The sequence below is a fragment of the Drosophila hydei genome, unplaced genomic scaffold, assembly GCF_003285905.1.
Source record: "Drosophila hydei strain 15085-1641.00,03,60 unplaced genomic scaffold, DhydRS2 tig00000060-arrow-pilon, whole genome shotgun sequence".
In the NCBI taxonomy this organism is placed as follows: domain Eukaryota; kingdom Metazoa; phylum Arthropoda; class Insecta; order Diptera; family Drosophilidae; genus Drosophila; species Drosophila hydei.
In genome coordinates, this window is record NW_022045656.1 from 3,419,850 (window position 1) to 3,435,333 (window position 15,484).

A 15,484-nucleotide genomic window follows, 5' to 3' on the forward strand; every position below is an offset into this window, starting at 1 on the left:
TTTTATAATACTTTGGTTTGTAGTTTATGTGCCTCGTGCCATTTGCCGTTTAGCTTGAAAGAGAATAAATATAAATTTCATTTGTTTAGTTTTTAAGTCTTGTGCAAAAGTACCTCAAAATCAAAACTGTAAATGTTCTGTGTATAGATATAATGTTTGAATAATGTTGTATAACTATTTTTTAAATACAATGCATTTTAATTTAGTTCTATATATCATTTAAGTTCTCACTGAGTTTATATTTAGTTTAGGCTAGTTTAGCTCACCTGTTGCTAAACCAAGTAGCTTCTCGTTGGCGTCTGATAGTCGCTGGCAATGGGCTTAAAGGTCGTGTTATGGCGCTGCTTGTACAGATCTCTGGGCTGGACGTACAACTCCTTGAAGTCCTCGCTGCTCACATGTCGACTTGATGACTGGCCCAGGCACGTGCCAGCAGCTTGGCCACGCAGTTGCACCTCCGACTCGTAGATGTTGTCGACTAAAGCTTGACGTGATTTGGCCGTAGGCCGTCTTCGGCCCTTCTGGCTGAAGGATTGCGTGGCTAGAGAGCTATCTAACCTGGCTCTTTGCGAGGCAATGCCTGTGCAGGTGAGTATGATGCCCAGCAGAACACTGAACTCAACCAAAGCCAAGACCAAGCTGGCAGCTAGAAATATGCCATACTGCTCGCGATACCAGCTATCCAGGTGCACCAAGCAGGACTCCGTGTAGCGCTCCCGCTCGTACACAGAGCGCTCCAGTGCCTGACACTGAGTCTCGTTCGCCGGCTTGGGATCGAGGAAGGCCAATGGTTGTGGTGCATTGGCCAGCACACAGCAGCTCAGAGGCACAGGCCAATTGCGCTGGCCATAGCTCTGGAGACGCCACAGCGCGGTGTCGTAGTCGAGCGAGCTGCGCATGCCGCAACAACCGAAACGGGTCTGAGCTAGATCCATGGCATTGGTGAACTGCTCCTGGCCGGGCACGCCATAATTACGCTGCAACGCCTTCACCATCTGCGTCTCGTCCAGGCTAATGCCCAAGCAGTGAGGCCACAGCGTGATGGCCAAGCAGATGATTGACTCAGCCAACAGCAGCACCACTACACTCAAAAAGTAGACGCTAAGGAAGCAATAGGTGTGCAGGCAGCTGGCCCAGAAGCCCAGCACAGAGGCCAACACAGCCACGAAGCCAGCTATGGCCAGTCCCAAGGCAATGTAGTAGAGCAGCGGCTGGGGCAGTGAGTTTAGCTGTTCGCTGGGCGCGGCCAGAAGGCGCGAGAGCAGAATGCGTTTGTTGTCCGTATAAAGATAACAGCCAGCCACTATCAGCAGCGTGCCGCAGAGCTGCAGGAGATGGAAAGAGAGAGAGAGAGAGTGCGAGGGGGCGTGTAAACAAAAGGCAGCTCATATTGTTATTATTTCTAGTTGTGTGAAAAGCTTGAGGTCTGCACACACGCAACGGAAGTTGGAGCTCGTCAGCTTCATAACAACCTCCTTGCCCGCCCCCCAATTAGCTATTACCTGTTTTCAACTACCCTATAATCAGTGAAACCTAGTAGAAATGTGTAACATTGTAAGAGAGCAAGAGTCTCACTGATATCTGGCATAGACTACCATGAAAATGGAAGAGAAGAGTTAATTTTATTAAAGCCAAACTAAGCCACATACCTTCAATATTACGTGCAATAATTATATTATTCATCTCTGAATTAAAGGCACCTATCTATGTCATCTTTAGCTCTCTGACTCTGAAGATAATACGTGTTAAAGGGTATCTATAAGAAGGCTTTAGAGTTAACTTTCCGGTGCCAAGCTGCGCCTGCGCCATGTCCGCCTCTTTCACAGCCAAAAAGCATTGGCGAAAAAACTTTTCGACGGTTCCTCCTGCACCTCCACCGCCCACCTGCCAAATTCAAATGGCTTTCAAGCAGCCAAGCATATCCAAAATAAAAACAAAGTCGAGCAAATAAAAAATAGTGTAAAATGGAAGAGACGATATGTGTATGCTCTAACAAAATGAAAAACGTGGTAAGAAGATAGGGCAGAAGTGGACTGTAGATAAGATAAGTGTAAAAACTGATCTGTTCTCAACTATTTGATAACTTATTCTGTCTGGGAAAAATACTGAAAAGTCTAGTAAGCCTATTTTTAAGATAAGTGTGTAAAAGAGTTTCCAAATTCAGAAATATCTCATGATAAAAACTATTTTAATTATATGTACTCTAGAAAAATTCATTTCATTTCCAATAAACAATTTTCACAGCAAGCGTTTTCAGAAATAAAAAGTCCAAAAGTATTTTGAAAGTGTTTAAAACAGCTTCAGATAAATTTCCGAAAGATAAGCTGAGTATAAAAGTTAATTTTTAAGTTATCTAAGGGCAATATTATCAATTACATTGCTCTATAATTAAGAATAATGATTCGAAATGATTTTATTGCATTTTACTGTCTGGTACTTGAACCCATTTTGAACCCTCTGATCTACCCACATAAATTATTATTTTTAAAACTTTTCTGTTCACTTTCAACACATAACCAAGGGACCCTTTAGTTTACACCCAACTGAACTGCAACAAATGAAGTTTTACGAGTATAGGGCCTAGATTTCACCCATTATACAGACATGCACAGATATATATACGTCTATCTATAAAACTTACCAAAAATAAAAAATTGCAAAAGTTAAGCACAAATTTGTGATTGAAACAGCGCCCCATCTTTCGTGTCTTGTGGGTGTTTCTTAATTAATTAAGTGGATTTGTACACAATTGAGCGGTCAGCGTTGTGGAGCATGTGGGTGGCAAGCTGGTTGCACATAGAATGCTTTTGTTTTATGTCATTTCTGCGGCGGGTTAGCTGATTAGTTGTAAAAAGCACAAAGTGTAGAAACGAAGTTTTTGAAAATTTCAACGGTTTTTCTTGAAAACAAACAAACGACGCGCTTGACGGCAAAACATTGACTGAAGAGCTCAAAGCAGATGCGGCAGCACAAATGTTGTTGCCCCAACTTGTGGCAAGTTGCTCGCGCCTGAATTTTTAGACAGAGCTCAGCCAAGCTCTGACGCTCACGTTTCTGTTTTATGATCGGGGGCTCACGTTCTTTCCTTCTCTCTCTTTCCCTCTCTTTCTCTCACTCTCTTGTACACTCTCTCTATGACTGTCACACTCTCCCTCTCTCGCTCTTTTGGTCTGTCGTGTCTGCAGCTGCAGTCAAATGGAACCGCTTGTAAACAATAGAGCAACAACAACAATTACAGTCATGGGAGCTGGTCAGAACTCTGCATGGAAAACTTGTTGGACAGGCTTATCTTTCTATGAGCGAGGGTTGCTTTTATAGTTATTTAGATTCCGAAGTGTTATTAATAAATAAATAGTTTGTTAATTTGCTTAGTTTTAAGCAATTTATTGAGACAAATTTCTAATTTTCACTACGAATTTCAAGTAAATTTAAAGCTGCTATTACTCACCGCTCTAAATGGCTATTTCGACAAAGTACCGCTACGTGCATAAGCGAAAACAACGCATAGTAAAGAGAAGCGAGAGTAGTAATTGCTGTTGTTTGCAATTGCAATGGTTATCTTGCCTGCGCCATAGCTACTTTTTGAAGTTTTGTATCAGCTCTCGCAAATGCTTAATTCTGAGCGCGTTCTTTGCTTTTTTGGAGACATTTTAATTGTATTTTCTTGCTGATCTGCGCTGCTCTTGCTTTTGCTTTTGCTTTTGTTCTCTCTCTTTAGCGCACAGTTTCTTTCCCGCTCCCACTGCAATTTCCACGCTCTCGCACTCTTTCTTACTAGTTTGCTGTCCACTTTACCGTTGTGATCCACATGGCGCTGGCACTTCCGCTGCTGCTGCGCAATACGCATAGCTCAACCATGCAACTAACCCCCTCCCCGCACTCGTGGCCCATTAAATCATTCATTACTTCACTCTATTGGGTTGGGATTGGGGTCAAAGCTGTGTACGCTGTGCGCTGTCGCTAGCTGTGTGGGTGCCAAGCACTTGCCAAGGGTTGGCTGGGCAATTAGAAAGCCCTGCAGCAGCGGCTAAGATGCAAAGTGTAACTGCCCCACAATGAGTGCATAGAACTAATCCAAATTGGGAGCTGGGGTTAAGAGGTGAAGCGTTCAATGAACTTGAGCAGCTTTTAAGATGAGGGCGAAATATAAACGTACTAATTGATAGAACAAAATTGAAACTAGAAAGTGATTTGATTGACAAGCAGAAGAATAATCGAATATAATATTAACCTTAGCAAATATTTATTTATTTTATAATTTTTCGACTAGCGTAGTCTCTTAAACCTTTACAACTCTGTCAAAACTTAACTGATTTTCATAATGGTTTGCTTTCATAGATTGATTTTTTAATCAAATCTTATATAAATTTCAAAAGTATGTAGAATTTGTTTGAGTGAAATTTGGAAAATTTAAGATTTCAGGAAATTTATTTTTAGGCGGTTTTACGTATCCAAATTAGTATATAAAACAATTTTACAGTCATTCTGTGGGGTTTTAGAAACTTTTGTTAACTTTCGGATTAGGAATTTTAACAAATTAATCTAAAGAAATATTTTAAGACTAGGCTGACATTACTATGCCAAATATAGTCCAATTTTGGTGAGCTGCATCATTTCTAAATACTTTGAGTCTGTCGATTCTTCACAAATATAATATTCTGATTTTCTTTTGAATTTACTGAGGCATTTATGTAAACACATTTCCCATTGAGATTTGGGTCAACTATTAAAATATCATAACGAAAATCGTATACATAACTTCATATTTTTGTATAGGAATAGCACATTAGTAAACATAGTCAAAAAAAAAACAATGCAAATTTCAAAGACTGTGGAAACCGGTCAATTGGAAAATGGCGAAAATGTGGAAATGGACAACATGCTGTGCGATCTGATCGATATACACAAGGTGAAGGGCAACGAGGATGCGCTGCGGCGGGTGCTGCAGAGCATCTACAGCCAGCTTAACAGCACCAAAGATGTCAAGTTTGGCACCAAGCTCTATGACAAGCTCATCTCGGTGGTAATTGCGGACAGGGCCAGCGACCAGGTGAACCAGGAGCAAATCTCCAAAGTCTTGAATGCAGTGCAGGCGCACGCCAAACAATATCCCTGGTCAGGATTATGTCTGCTGCGCAAACTCTCATCGATATCGCTGTGTGATTCGGTGAACATTGAGAATCAGCAGATGCCGTTGCATCCGCATGCTGGGAAAATACTGGAGCACTTGCTAGATGACTTTGTGCGTGAACTAGGGCTCGAGTACACCTGCTCGCCGCAGCTGTTCATCGTGATACAAAAGCTGTTGCAGTCGGAGCTAAGCGAGAGTCGCAGATTGGCCTATTCGATAATGCGCAAGTTGTTGTTGAGCATTAGCAAATGCGAGGATGCCAAGAACGATGGCGAGACCTATCCACAGCTGCAGAAGGTACTCAACAGCGTGGAGCCCCATTGGCCAGCCTATGTGGTCATCCTGGAGCAGCTGGAGAAGGAGGATTCACATTTGGTATTGCCCATGCTGAGCGGCCACCTGCCACGCTTTGTGGCCTGTAGTGTGGATAACGATTGGCTTAGCTGGCTAAGAATACTCTATCAGCGACTAATTAGGAACCATAACAAACTCGTCGTCCGTTGGACCCTTGAGTACCTTCTCTTGCATTCGACTATTGCGGACCTGCTCCGAGTGAATCTGTTGGACGAGTTCCTGGCTACCACCAATAAAACGGAACTTTACGATACCGAGGACTATGTGCTGCCCGACCAGAATATCAAGACGTTTGTCCAGAATAGTGGAACGCTGCAGTTTCTGGAGGCCCTGGTCGTGGTGCCCTGGCAGAGCCTGCCCCTGCTTCATTGGCTGCGTAGCATGCAGCCTCGCCAGCCGCACGTGGCAATGGCATTAATCTTGAAGATTTGCGGCCATGTCAAATTAATGCAGCACGAAACTTTGCGTTACGAGGCACAGAATCGAATGTTCGATATATTTGAGGTAAGTTTCAGGGTCTTTTTTAATTTCTTTTAATTGAGGTTAAGTTGAATCGATGTTCTAAATATTCAAGTTTTTGGGGTAGATGAAAAGATAGGGAAGAATGTTGGGTCTGGATTTTAGATTCTTGAATGAAAGTCTAATATATTTTGAGCATTATTTTTGTAGCACTCAGCAAAAATATGCTAAGAGCTAGAAACCTAAAATTTTATAAGTTGAGTTGACCTGGGGCCAAATCGGATGGACTGTATTCTAGAATTTTTCAAATTGCAGGAGGGTTACATTCGTCATAGATAGAACTATAAATAATAAAAATAAATTAAAAAATAAATAATATGTCCCAGCCTTTAGAGCGTGTCAAGTTTTTAGACTGCTATAGAGAATGCAAAATTTTTACTTGTTTACAATAGTTTTTTTATGATAAAATGTAAAATAAAAATTATGAAAAATTATATTGTTATTATTCTTGCACTCTTTTTCAGCCCACAATTGAGAGTTTTTCACTGGGCGATTATATACAGTTTTTGAGGGCCCTTTGCAGCAATAACGATAATTTTTGTAGGGATCACAAACGTTTTACAGCGAAAATTGCGACTTGCACTAATATCAATGAGGAACTGGTTCACTTTGACAAGAGTCTTTACGTGATTATCTTTCGCACAGGTAAAACAAAATCGAAACCAAACTAAATACTAATGCATAATACATCCATAAATATATGTTTTTAGACGTCAAAATAGGCATTGAACTGCATAAGAAGATGAGCAAGTTGCCGAAGGCTCAGCATGGCTGGTGGCGCCTCTTCTCCTTCTTTTTCAGTCTTAAACTGGAGAGTACGAGTGATAGAATGCATATTCTCGATTTCTACCAGGAGCAATATGACTTGAATATCGATGACCTCGAGCGCTTTACGGACCTCAACGAGATGCAGCAATATTTGGTAAACAAACTCGAGTGTGTAACTGATGAGGAGATAGCCTTTGTATTGCATCGAGGTGTCGATTGGTATACGTGCGAGAGACTCATCAGCTGGAACCAACTGGCCGAGCTCAATCTTAAACCATCGGAACTGCTTAGTCAAGGCACAATTCTAACAGCTCAGCGTATAGCTACTTTATTGAATGGAATCGAGGCTCGATTAGAGGATGAGAGCATAATCAAGTCTTTGATAGCATACCTCAAGCAGTATCCGGATAGTGTCTTGGTGTAAGTACATCAATTATTAAGTCTACTTATACCCGGCTAGAGGGTACCATCTATTCGATCAGTTCTTATCAAGTATTTTAACTATATTTTTACTTTTACTTTATATTCTCCTTGTTGCCTATCCACTTACAGCGCCACAGCCATTGTGAAATATGCCTCCGCACATTGGTCCATTGAGGAAAGTGATCAGATCCTTAATGATGTCCTGGAAGCCAGCCAGTTCCTTAATATAAACATTTTGTGCTGCACTAAGAGTGTGCCCACATCGCTGCTGATACGTGGCTTACTCTCGGGTAATCCGCTGTCTGGCGAAAAATGGTAATAAGACCGGCCTAACTTGTAGTTCAATCTCATCCGTTTTTTTCATCCTTCTCACAGCATCGAGTATGGATATTTGATCAATCAGTACAATTATTTCTTTACGAGTTGCAGGAAACGGGATAGTTACATTAATTTTGTTATTGAAGGCAAAACGGATACGCATCCTCTTCTCAACGAGCTGCTGCGCATCAACAACGAGATGATTGACACGAAACAGGATTACATAGAAAACTGCAAGGATCATCGCATCAAGATGCGAATTGCTCGAGCCTTGATAAGGATAACCTTCAAGGGTCCCAGCTATTGGTCAGATCAGCTGTGGCAAGCACTGCTCGCACCCAACGAGCGGGACAATATCCGATATATGTATGAATGTCTGGTGGCGCGCTGTTTGCCTAGCGTAGATCTCTTGTTGAATCGTCTGCAGCAGTTGGCTGAGCTCAAGTCCTGCCAGCAGTTGTCCTTGATCTCCGTGCTACACATATACTGCATCAGCAAGTACAATGCGATCAAACTGGAGCAACTGCAGTGCATTATCGATGTACTGCTGCCTCTGACAATGGACAAAGATCTGGAGATTCGACTGTTCGTACAACTGGTGCTGTACAGGCTGCTGCTACAGCTCGAGGATAACAAGTAAATGAGTTGAAAACTTTGGCAGCTTGTCGATTTATATATCCATACAGTAGGATCCGATCTAGATGCTACAAGGAGCAAGCTTTTAAGTAGTTGGCATCCGGTTAGACAGATAAAATGACCATTTTACTGAGAGTCGACTGTAGATTCCGATCAGGCAGATAGATATGTAGTTATATGTCCCCGATTTAACTAACGTGTTGCCACTGCAATGGGAATTCATATTAAAATATTTACTTATAGATAGATACTAGATCATACATTTAGTTCTGAGGTCCATCTTCCTTCAACTGATTTCTGTTTGTTCTTGAGGTAGGATTTAATGTAGTGGCTACATAAGTAGAGTAAGGCGTAGGCTCCTGATGCTGATGCTAACCAGCTAAATGATGGTGTGTCTCATCCAACTGAAACAAAAGGAGTATTGTCAGATAGTCTGGTAGATAAACTTATACTCACTCATGACCACACGAGTATATTTATATTTATATAGTTATGATACCTCTTGTCCATTTGCAGCATCAAGGTTCACGGCGTCACCAACATGAAGATGGCAATTGAGAGCAGTTTGGGCAACAAGCTATTGGAATGCCAGTACGAGGGCCGGTTGCTTCTGCCCAAGATATGCTATCAGACGCCCGATGGACTGCAGGCAGCCGACTTTATACTATACATGACGTATGCACCGTGCGATGAATACTTTGCCGATGCGCTGCGACCGAACATGAAGCTGAAATCGGAACTCGGCAAATATCGCAGAAGTCTAAAGTTTAAGTGTCCAGCAGTTTGAACGAACTGCAAATAATTTATAAACTTTTTAAGATATGTTGAGGATCGAACAAAACAAATATTCATACTCATTCAGTTTTTTACGATTACAATTTTAAATTTCGCTGCGCTTAAATTACTAGTTTGTAAGTAAGCGATAAAAAAATCCTTAAAGACAGAATCGAAACACGATCTATTAAATATACATATACACACTTTTCAACGATATGTAAATAAAATTTTGAAGGAAACAGATTGAACTTGTACTTAATTTTTTTTTATAATCGTAAATTAAAAAATCGAATTGTATATTAATTTTAAAAAAATTTCAATGGCTTTTTGTTGTTGTTTTAATACATACATATATATAACTACATAAAATCTTACAAATTGTTTGCTCGTATCTCATTTTTTAGTTTTCTTTTTAGAAAATTGTTTATACAATGTATATATGGAAATTGTGTTTGTGGGCGCACTCTGTGTACAATATTATTATAAACTATTTTTAAATAAGAAATAAAATTTGTAAAAATCGGTTGTACTAACGGCAACAACGTTCAATAAACGCCGATGCACTATATTATTGTGTATATAATTGGTTGTTTTGTTTTTTTTTTTTTTTTTTTTTTTCAGCATTTGCTGTGGGTTTCACTTTTGATTTGTATTCGCACAGCTTGGCTTCCTTATGTTTCCTTCATTTTGCGCAGAGACAGAGTATATAAAAAAGTATAGGTTTAATGAAATAACCAACACAACGTGGCCATAATATCGGCGCCCAAAAACAGGCACTAGAAATCCATGGAAACATTTGAACGGACGCCGCAATTGGGTAGCGGTAACACATCCGCGCCTTTGGCTGCCTGCTCCGATGCCTCCTGTAGATCTGTGTGAGAACGCATGGGAAATATTTAAAAGATTCGTATAGTCATTATAAATCAGCAACAGTTCCCACCTGGAGGCAAATGCAACTTTTCGATGACAAACTTCTTGCGGCGCAGCTTGAAAGCCAAATCCGTGGTCTCCGGCATATGCACAGCCAGCGTATTGATGGCGCTCATCTTGTGCAGGTGCAGCAGACCGCTGTACTCCTTGAAAGCCGGATGTGTTTCACGCTCGGAGCCAGCAAACGATTCCAACTCAATGGCATAGTCAACCAATTGACGAATCTTGGGCACCAAGCTGCTGTCCTGTAAACAAACAAATCAACATATGTAAATATATGATAGAAGAATCACAGTTCGCCTCTCTAGACTCACATATTTGGCTATCAGGTGCATGGGCATTGTGATGAAGCAAACAGCTGTGCAGCTACGCACGCTGCCTCGCAATATAGTTAGAAACTTGAGCAAGTCTTCGGCAAAGTGATCATCGTACCACAGTGGAGAGCCCAGCGAGGTTAAGCAGACCCTGCACAGATTCTTCTCCTGCATATTGGTGCCCGGCTCGAAGATCGAATCGTTGAGCAGCAATTGAATATAGTTGAGCAGGCGATCGTAGCGTGCATTGTAAAAAAATTGTGGCTTGCCTGCTGATGGTGATGCAGTGGGAGTGGTTGTGGTTGTTGTTCCAGTTGTGCTTGTTGTATTGTTGGCAGTGCTGTTATCCACATTATTATTATTATTGTTGTTGTTGATGTTGCTGGCAATTCTGGAGCCATCGGGCTGTTCAGTTGGAGCAGCTTCATCAGTGTCAGCAGCATCAGGAGCAGCAGCATCTGGAGCCTGTTTCGGTTCCGGATCTTGGCTCTCCTTGGATCCCACGGCCTGGGCATAAGAGTACGGCATCGACTCTATGTGATCCAGCAATGAATCAGCGCCTCCAGCGCTTGGCTGTTCCGTATCGTTAGCAACATCGAAATCTTCATAATCCTCTGGATTCACTTTCTTATCATTCCAAATAGTGGTATGCGCATAGGAGAGCATCATGGCATCCATGTGCTCCATTAAATTGAAGTGATGTCCAATTTTCGCTGTGGCCTGCTCGGAATTTACCAGGGGCAAATCGTTATAGCGAAAGGCAATGCGGAGACCATTTTTATCCGCCTGCTGCTCCTGCTCCTGGCGCTGCTCTTGCTCGACCTCCTCGTCGGTGAGTGGCTTGGGAAGGCGACGCAACATCTCTGCAGGCAAATCATCCAAGCTGCCAAGAAACAGCTCCTGCTCAGACAGCAGACCCTCAGCCAGGAAATACTTGACCAGCACCTTGGCATGCGTCATGAAGCGATCCTCCTCTAAAGAACACACATAGTTAAACAGTTAACAGTTAGCAGACGAGTTTTTATTGCGTTGCTTACCAATCAGGCAAATTGAGCCGATGGGCAGACCACCGCCTAAAATCAGATCGAGCGATGGATTACCGCTGGAGGTGATCACCTGGCCAGTGTGGGGGCTTGTGCGTGTGCCACGGATTGGCTTTTGCACGGTCCGTTTGCGAAAACTCGTCATGTCTCAACAATTTTCCACTATTGCGTTACGTTTTTATCAGTTCTCTCTTTTTTTGTTTGCCGGGAAAAAGAAGACAGAATGTGAATGTGTGCAAGGGAAAATGAGCTAAAATTGGGCGAAAGCTACATTTCGGTATTTATACTGTGTATTAAGTATTTTTACGGGATTTAATTTGACTACATTTCAAATAGCATATCTAGTATAATTAAAAATAATTATATTACAGATGAATAGTTAATGAGTGGTAAACTATTATTTACTTACAGTTATAAGTAACAGTTACAACTCATAATGGGATTCTTTTAGCGTCAGTTGCGTTCACTTTTATGTTGGCGGGTTTATTTGGAATGTGTTAGTGTATCAAAATGAACTAAAATTGGACATAAGCAGTATTCTGGACTTTTATTTGTGTGCATTGGGATATTTGAATCGATTCGACTTATTTATTTTATAATAATATTATTATATGTATTATAATATTATTATTTTATAATAAATATATGCTTTTATCATTTTTGGCAAAATGTGATGTTTTTTTTGATATGTTAAAAATATATGTTAAAAATGGACGAAAAATGTAGCACACTGTAATCGACGAACTTCCACGCAGTGTGCCCAAATTTCTATCGGATTTTTTCACTCTTCGCCATCTGGCGATGTTTGCTACAATAGGACTCAAACTGTATGTCTTAGCAATGCACAGCGACCCCTAAACTGTTAGGTTTTCAATCCTGGCAAATGTAATACCTTGCTTTTTTTTTGTTTAAACGTAGCAAGCGTTATCTAGATGAAGTTCCTGGCCGCACAGGCAACAATTTAGCAAATAAAACATCCTGCGCGTTATCCTTAAGCGTCTGTGGCAGCTGTCACGCCCACCATCCATTTTCAACGGAAGGATAATTATGCCCAATTTGCGTTAAAAGGATGCAGCGGCTGTCTTTTTAATTACAGGATAGGCAAGCCTTTTGCTTATAAGGAGATAACAAGGATAATGATAAAAAGGCTAAAGCAATGGAAAAAGGACCGCATCAAAGGGTTTAGCCAACGGCTCCAAGGGCTAGCACGAGAAAATGAACTCACAGTGGACACTTTCCAGGAAGGACACACGCAAAAAATATAAAAGTCAAAATCACAGCAAAAAGTGAAAAAGGACGCAGGACATACTGTTAGGCAGTCGAGCGAATGGCGTCAACCTTCTGCGTGGGAAAGGTAAACAGCCAAAGGACAATAAATTACGGCTGTGCACAGCACACACGACGAGGACAATGCAGGACAATCATTATTGATTGCAAGCACATAAGAGAGACAGAGAGAGAGATAGAGGCAGACTCTGGCGAGTCCTGCTGAATTGCAAATGTGTGTGTGTTGGCAAAAGGATTGCGTATCCTTGTATAATTTATGGTCAGACTGACCAGCAGCTGGCCCGCAGCCAAGCACCACCCGCCGATCCTGGCTGTGGAAAAGGACCTCTCAAATCTCGAATCCTTTGACTCGTTTTAATTACGAATTTATGTGGCATGGTAAAATGCCTTTCGACATGGCCAACGGCGCAGGCGCAGCAAATTCATATTTGGACTGGCAATAATCATGCGGCAGGACGAAAAGGATATATATAAAAAATATGCACTTTGTGTGCGGCATCAGGAGAAAACATATGGCAGCGAGTCGAAGTCTAAATATAAACGACGCGTGGCTAACGAGAGAACAGCAAGTGCCGAGCGAGTGGCTCTCAAACTGTTGCAGCTGTGGCAGTGAGTATTGATTGATTGACTGATTGATCATGACTTAAGCCAAGCTATTAGAAAAGTTGGTCATTGAGAACTTGGAGTAACGACAATATTGAGTTGTCTATAGAGCTAGGTTCATAAAAATTTGATTGATTGATTGACTGATTAGTGATTGACTACTGATGATCTTGGCAAATATAGCTACGAGCTAGAGATAGCTACGAGTATTACAAAAAATTCGTTAATAGAATTGTAATGAGCATAATTAATACTAATTTGATTGATTGATTGACTGACTGAGTGACTGATGCTCACTTTGTAAGGGTTTTAAACAGAGCTTACATCAATTTCCTATTTCTAATTTTATAGTGGACTATGGGGCAAAGACTATATAATATATGTAAAATTCAAAGACTGACCGAGCTGATTGACTGATGGACGATTGATAGTAGAGCACACAAGTAATTAAGTTTTAGATTTGATTGATTGATTGATTGATTGATTGCATAATATATATGTAATATAATATATAAACATAGTTCAAGTAGTTACCAATCGGGCATTCATTTGAAGTCGCCATTCAAAGCAATTCAATTCGCTTAAAGATTGACTGATTGACTGACTGATGAATAAGTATGAACTACAAAGCTGTTCATTTTTATAGTAGCAACTAGTATTAACTGGTAATCTGGTTGAACGTAGAAAGTGAAAATAGAGAATAATTTTTTCAATAAGTCCACAAAGTTGAAAATAGTTTAGGGTTTCAAATATTTTTATTGCAGACGAATTTTTTAACTTTTGTAAACAACTGAAATGTGGAAGTTATTCTTTGGAAATCCCGATTCTATATATTTTTTGAGTAGCAAAATATCGATAATGTTTCACGCTTTTGGGTAATAATGGAAATTCAATTCAATTCTTTGAGTAGGGAAATTAAAGCTGGAATAATTCTCGCGAGCAAATCCAGAACTGCTTACAGCATTTGTTACATATTGTTGCACATCGATAGCTGTCCTGACTCTTTCTCTCTCTTTCTATGTCTCTACTCTCTCTGTCTCTCTGTCTCTCTCTACATATGTGATAAATAGTTGGGTGTTTCGGCAGCTGACAGGAAGTTAAACGACAAATTAACTCGACTAAAATCCAGTTTTATTTTTATAGTCGTTGACATTTTTTTAAATGAATTTTTACAGACTAACCCCAAAGGACATTTTCGATGCTCGCGCTTAAGAAATGATTTCTGTATCGAACGGAGGAGACAAAGAGAGTTCGAGTGGGGGGAGAGAGAGAGTTTTAGAGGCTGTTCAAGTGTTGGCGATGGCGTTCATTTAGACAGTTCCGAGTGTGTGTGGATGGCGTTCTTAAGGACATCCTTTTTAGCAGAGTATTTCATCAGAATCACACGTTTTTTAAATGTGTGAGGCATGAAATATATTAATATGAACGTTTTTATAAATTTTTTAGATTTTATTTTCCTATTCCTTGCTTTCTTTAGGCTCTTCTAGGTCATATATTTAATAAGAGTAAAACGTGTTCTCTTCATGTCTTAGATTATATCACAATCATATCTCATTTCTGGCAAAGGAATTCGAGCCTTAGCTTTTTTCAAGCTTTCATTAATCCAAACTTTTAACATTGTGGAGCTCTCAAGAGGGGTTTGAACTCGGATCAGCGAAAGTCTTTATCACTTAGCTTTCAGTTGGTTGTTATAAATAAATGTAAGTTTATTTACAAAACTATGTGCATATAAAGTGAAATTTGAACCATGAACTTATAGCCTTAAAGATGCTTGTTTTTCATATTCCTCATAATTATCCTTTCTGCTATACTAGACTGGACTTCAAGCAACAACACGAATATTTCTAGTGCCAACTTTAGATTTGTTTATTTATTTTCGAACATATCTGTCATAAGTACTATTAAGAGTTCCTCTGTATCTATGCAAGGACTTCTTACAGGATATTTCACAGTCGTAAAACTGAAAGTTTCAATTGATTATCCTGTGCTGTTTTGTAGTGCTGTTGAGTTTTGATTCAGTCGAAGTTGTCCTGCTTTTTGTTGCTTGACATCGCTTCTAGCTGTAGGCTGTAGGCGTTACATGACGCACGCAGGACATGCGAGACACACACACACACACACACATGTACTGCGTGTGTCCTCGCAGGTAAGTTTCGACTGCTAAGCTGACCCCGCCCATGCCCATCGACGCCCCGCCTCGCTTCATTTCATTTTAAGCTACGTTTTTTGGCCGTTTTTTTTTCGTTTCTTTTTTTTTGTGATGGACATTTGTTGGCTCATGTCCTGATGCTCTTGTTTGGTCGCTAGGATACCCTTTTTTCCTTTTAAGGCCGCCGCCTGTTATTTGATGCCTTGTTAACTTTCATGTGCGCGTGGGCGGG

General features: G+C 40.6%; 3 protein-coding genes across 3 annotated transcripts; 1 reads left to right on the top strand and 2 right to left on the bottom strand.

The window, feature by feature from the left end:
* Positions 1-13: 13 nt before the first annotated feature.
* On the bottom strand, positions 14-3,022 carry LOC111593655 (tetraspanin-11). The gene is made up of 3 exons (XM_023306544.2): positions 2,642-3,022; positions 267-1,325; positions 14-53 (listed from the first exon to the last, which is right to left on the bottom strand). Exons 1-2 carry the CDS (start codon positions 2,696-2,698, stop codon positions 273-275), a joined length of 1,110 nt encoding a protein of 369 aa, XP_023162312.2. The 5' UTR covers positions 2,699-3,022; the 3' UTR covers positions 14-53; positions 267-272.
* Positions 3,023-4,485: 1,463 nt separating this feature from the next.
* LOC111594125 lies at positions 4,486-9,120 on the top strand. The gene is made up of 7 exons (XM_023307287.2): positions 4,486-4,600; positions 4,777-5,989; positions 6,469-6,649; positions 6,715-7,192; positions 7,325-7,510; positions 7,571-8,149; positions 8,666-9,120. Exons 1-7 carry the CDS (start codon positions 4,578-4,580, stop codon positions 8,934-8,936), a joined length of 2,931 nt encoding a protein of 976 aa, XP_023163055.1. The 5' UTR covers positions 4,486-4,577; the 3' UTR covers positions 8,937-9,120.
* A 327-nt stretch (positions 9,121-9,447) lies between these two features.
* On the bottom strand, positions 9,448-11,501 carry LOC111593306 (putative elongator complex protein 4). The gene is made up of 4 exons (XM_023306000.2): positions 11,208-11,501; positions 10,171-11,144; positions 9,867-10,101; positions 9,448-9,797 (listed from the first exon to the last, which is right to left on the bottom strand). The coding sequence occupies exons 1-4, from the start codon at positions 11,356-11,358 to the stop codon at positions 9,703-9,705; spliced, it is 1,455 nt and encodes a 484-aa protein (XP_023161768.1). The 5' UTR covers positions 11,359-11,501; the 3' UTR covers positions 9,448-9,702.
* Positions 11,502-15,484: the final 3,983 nt, after the last annotated feature.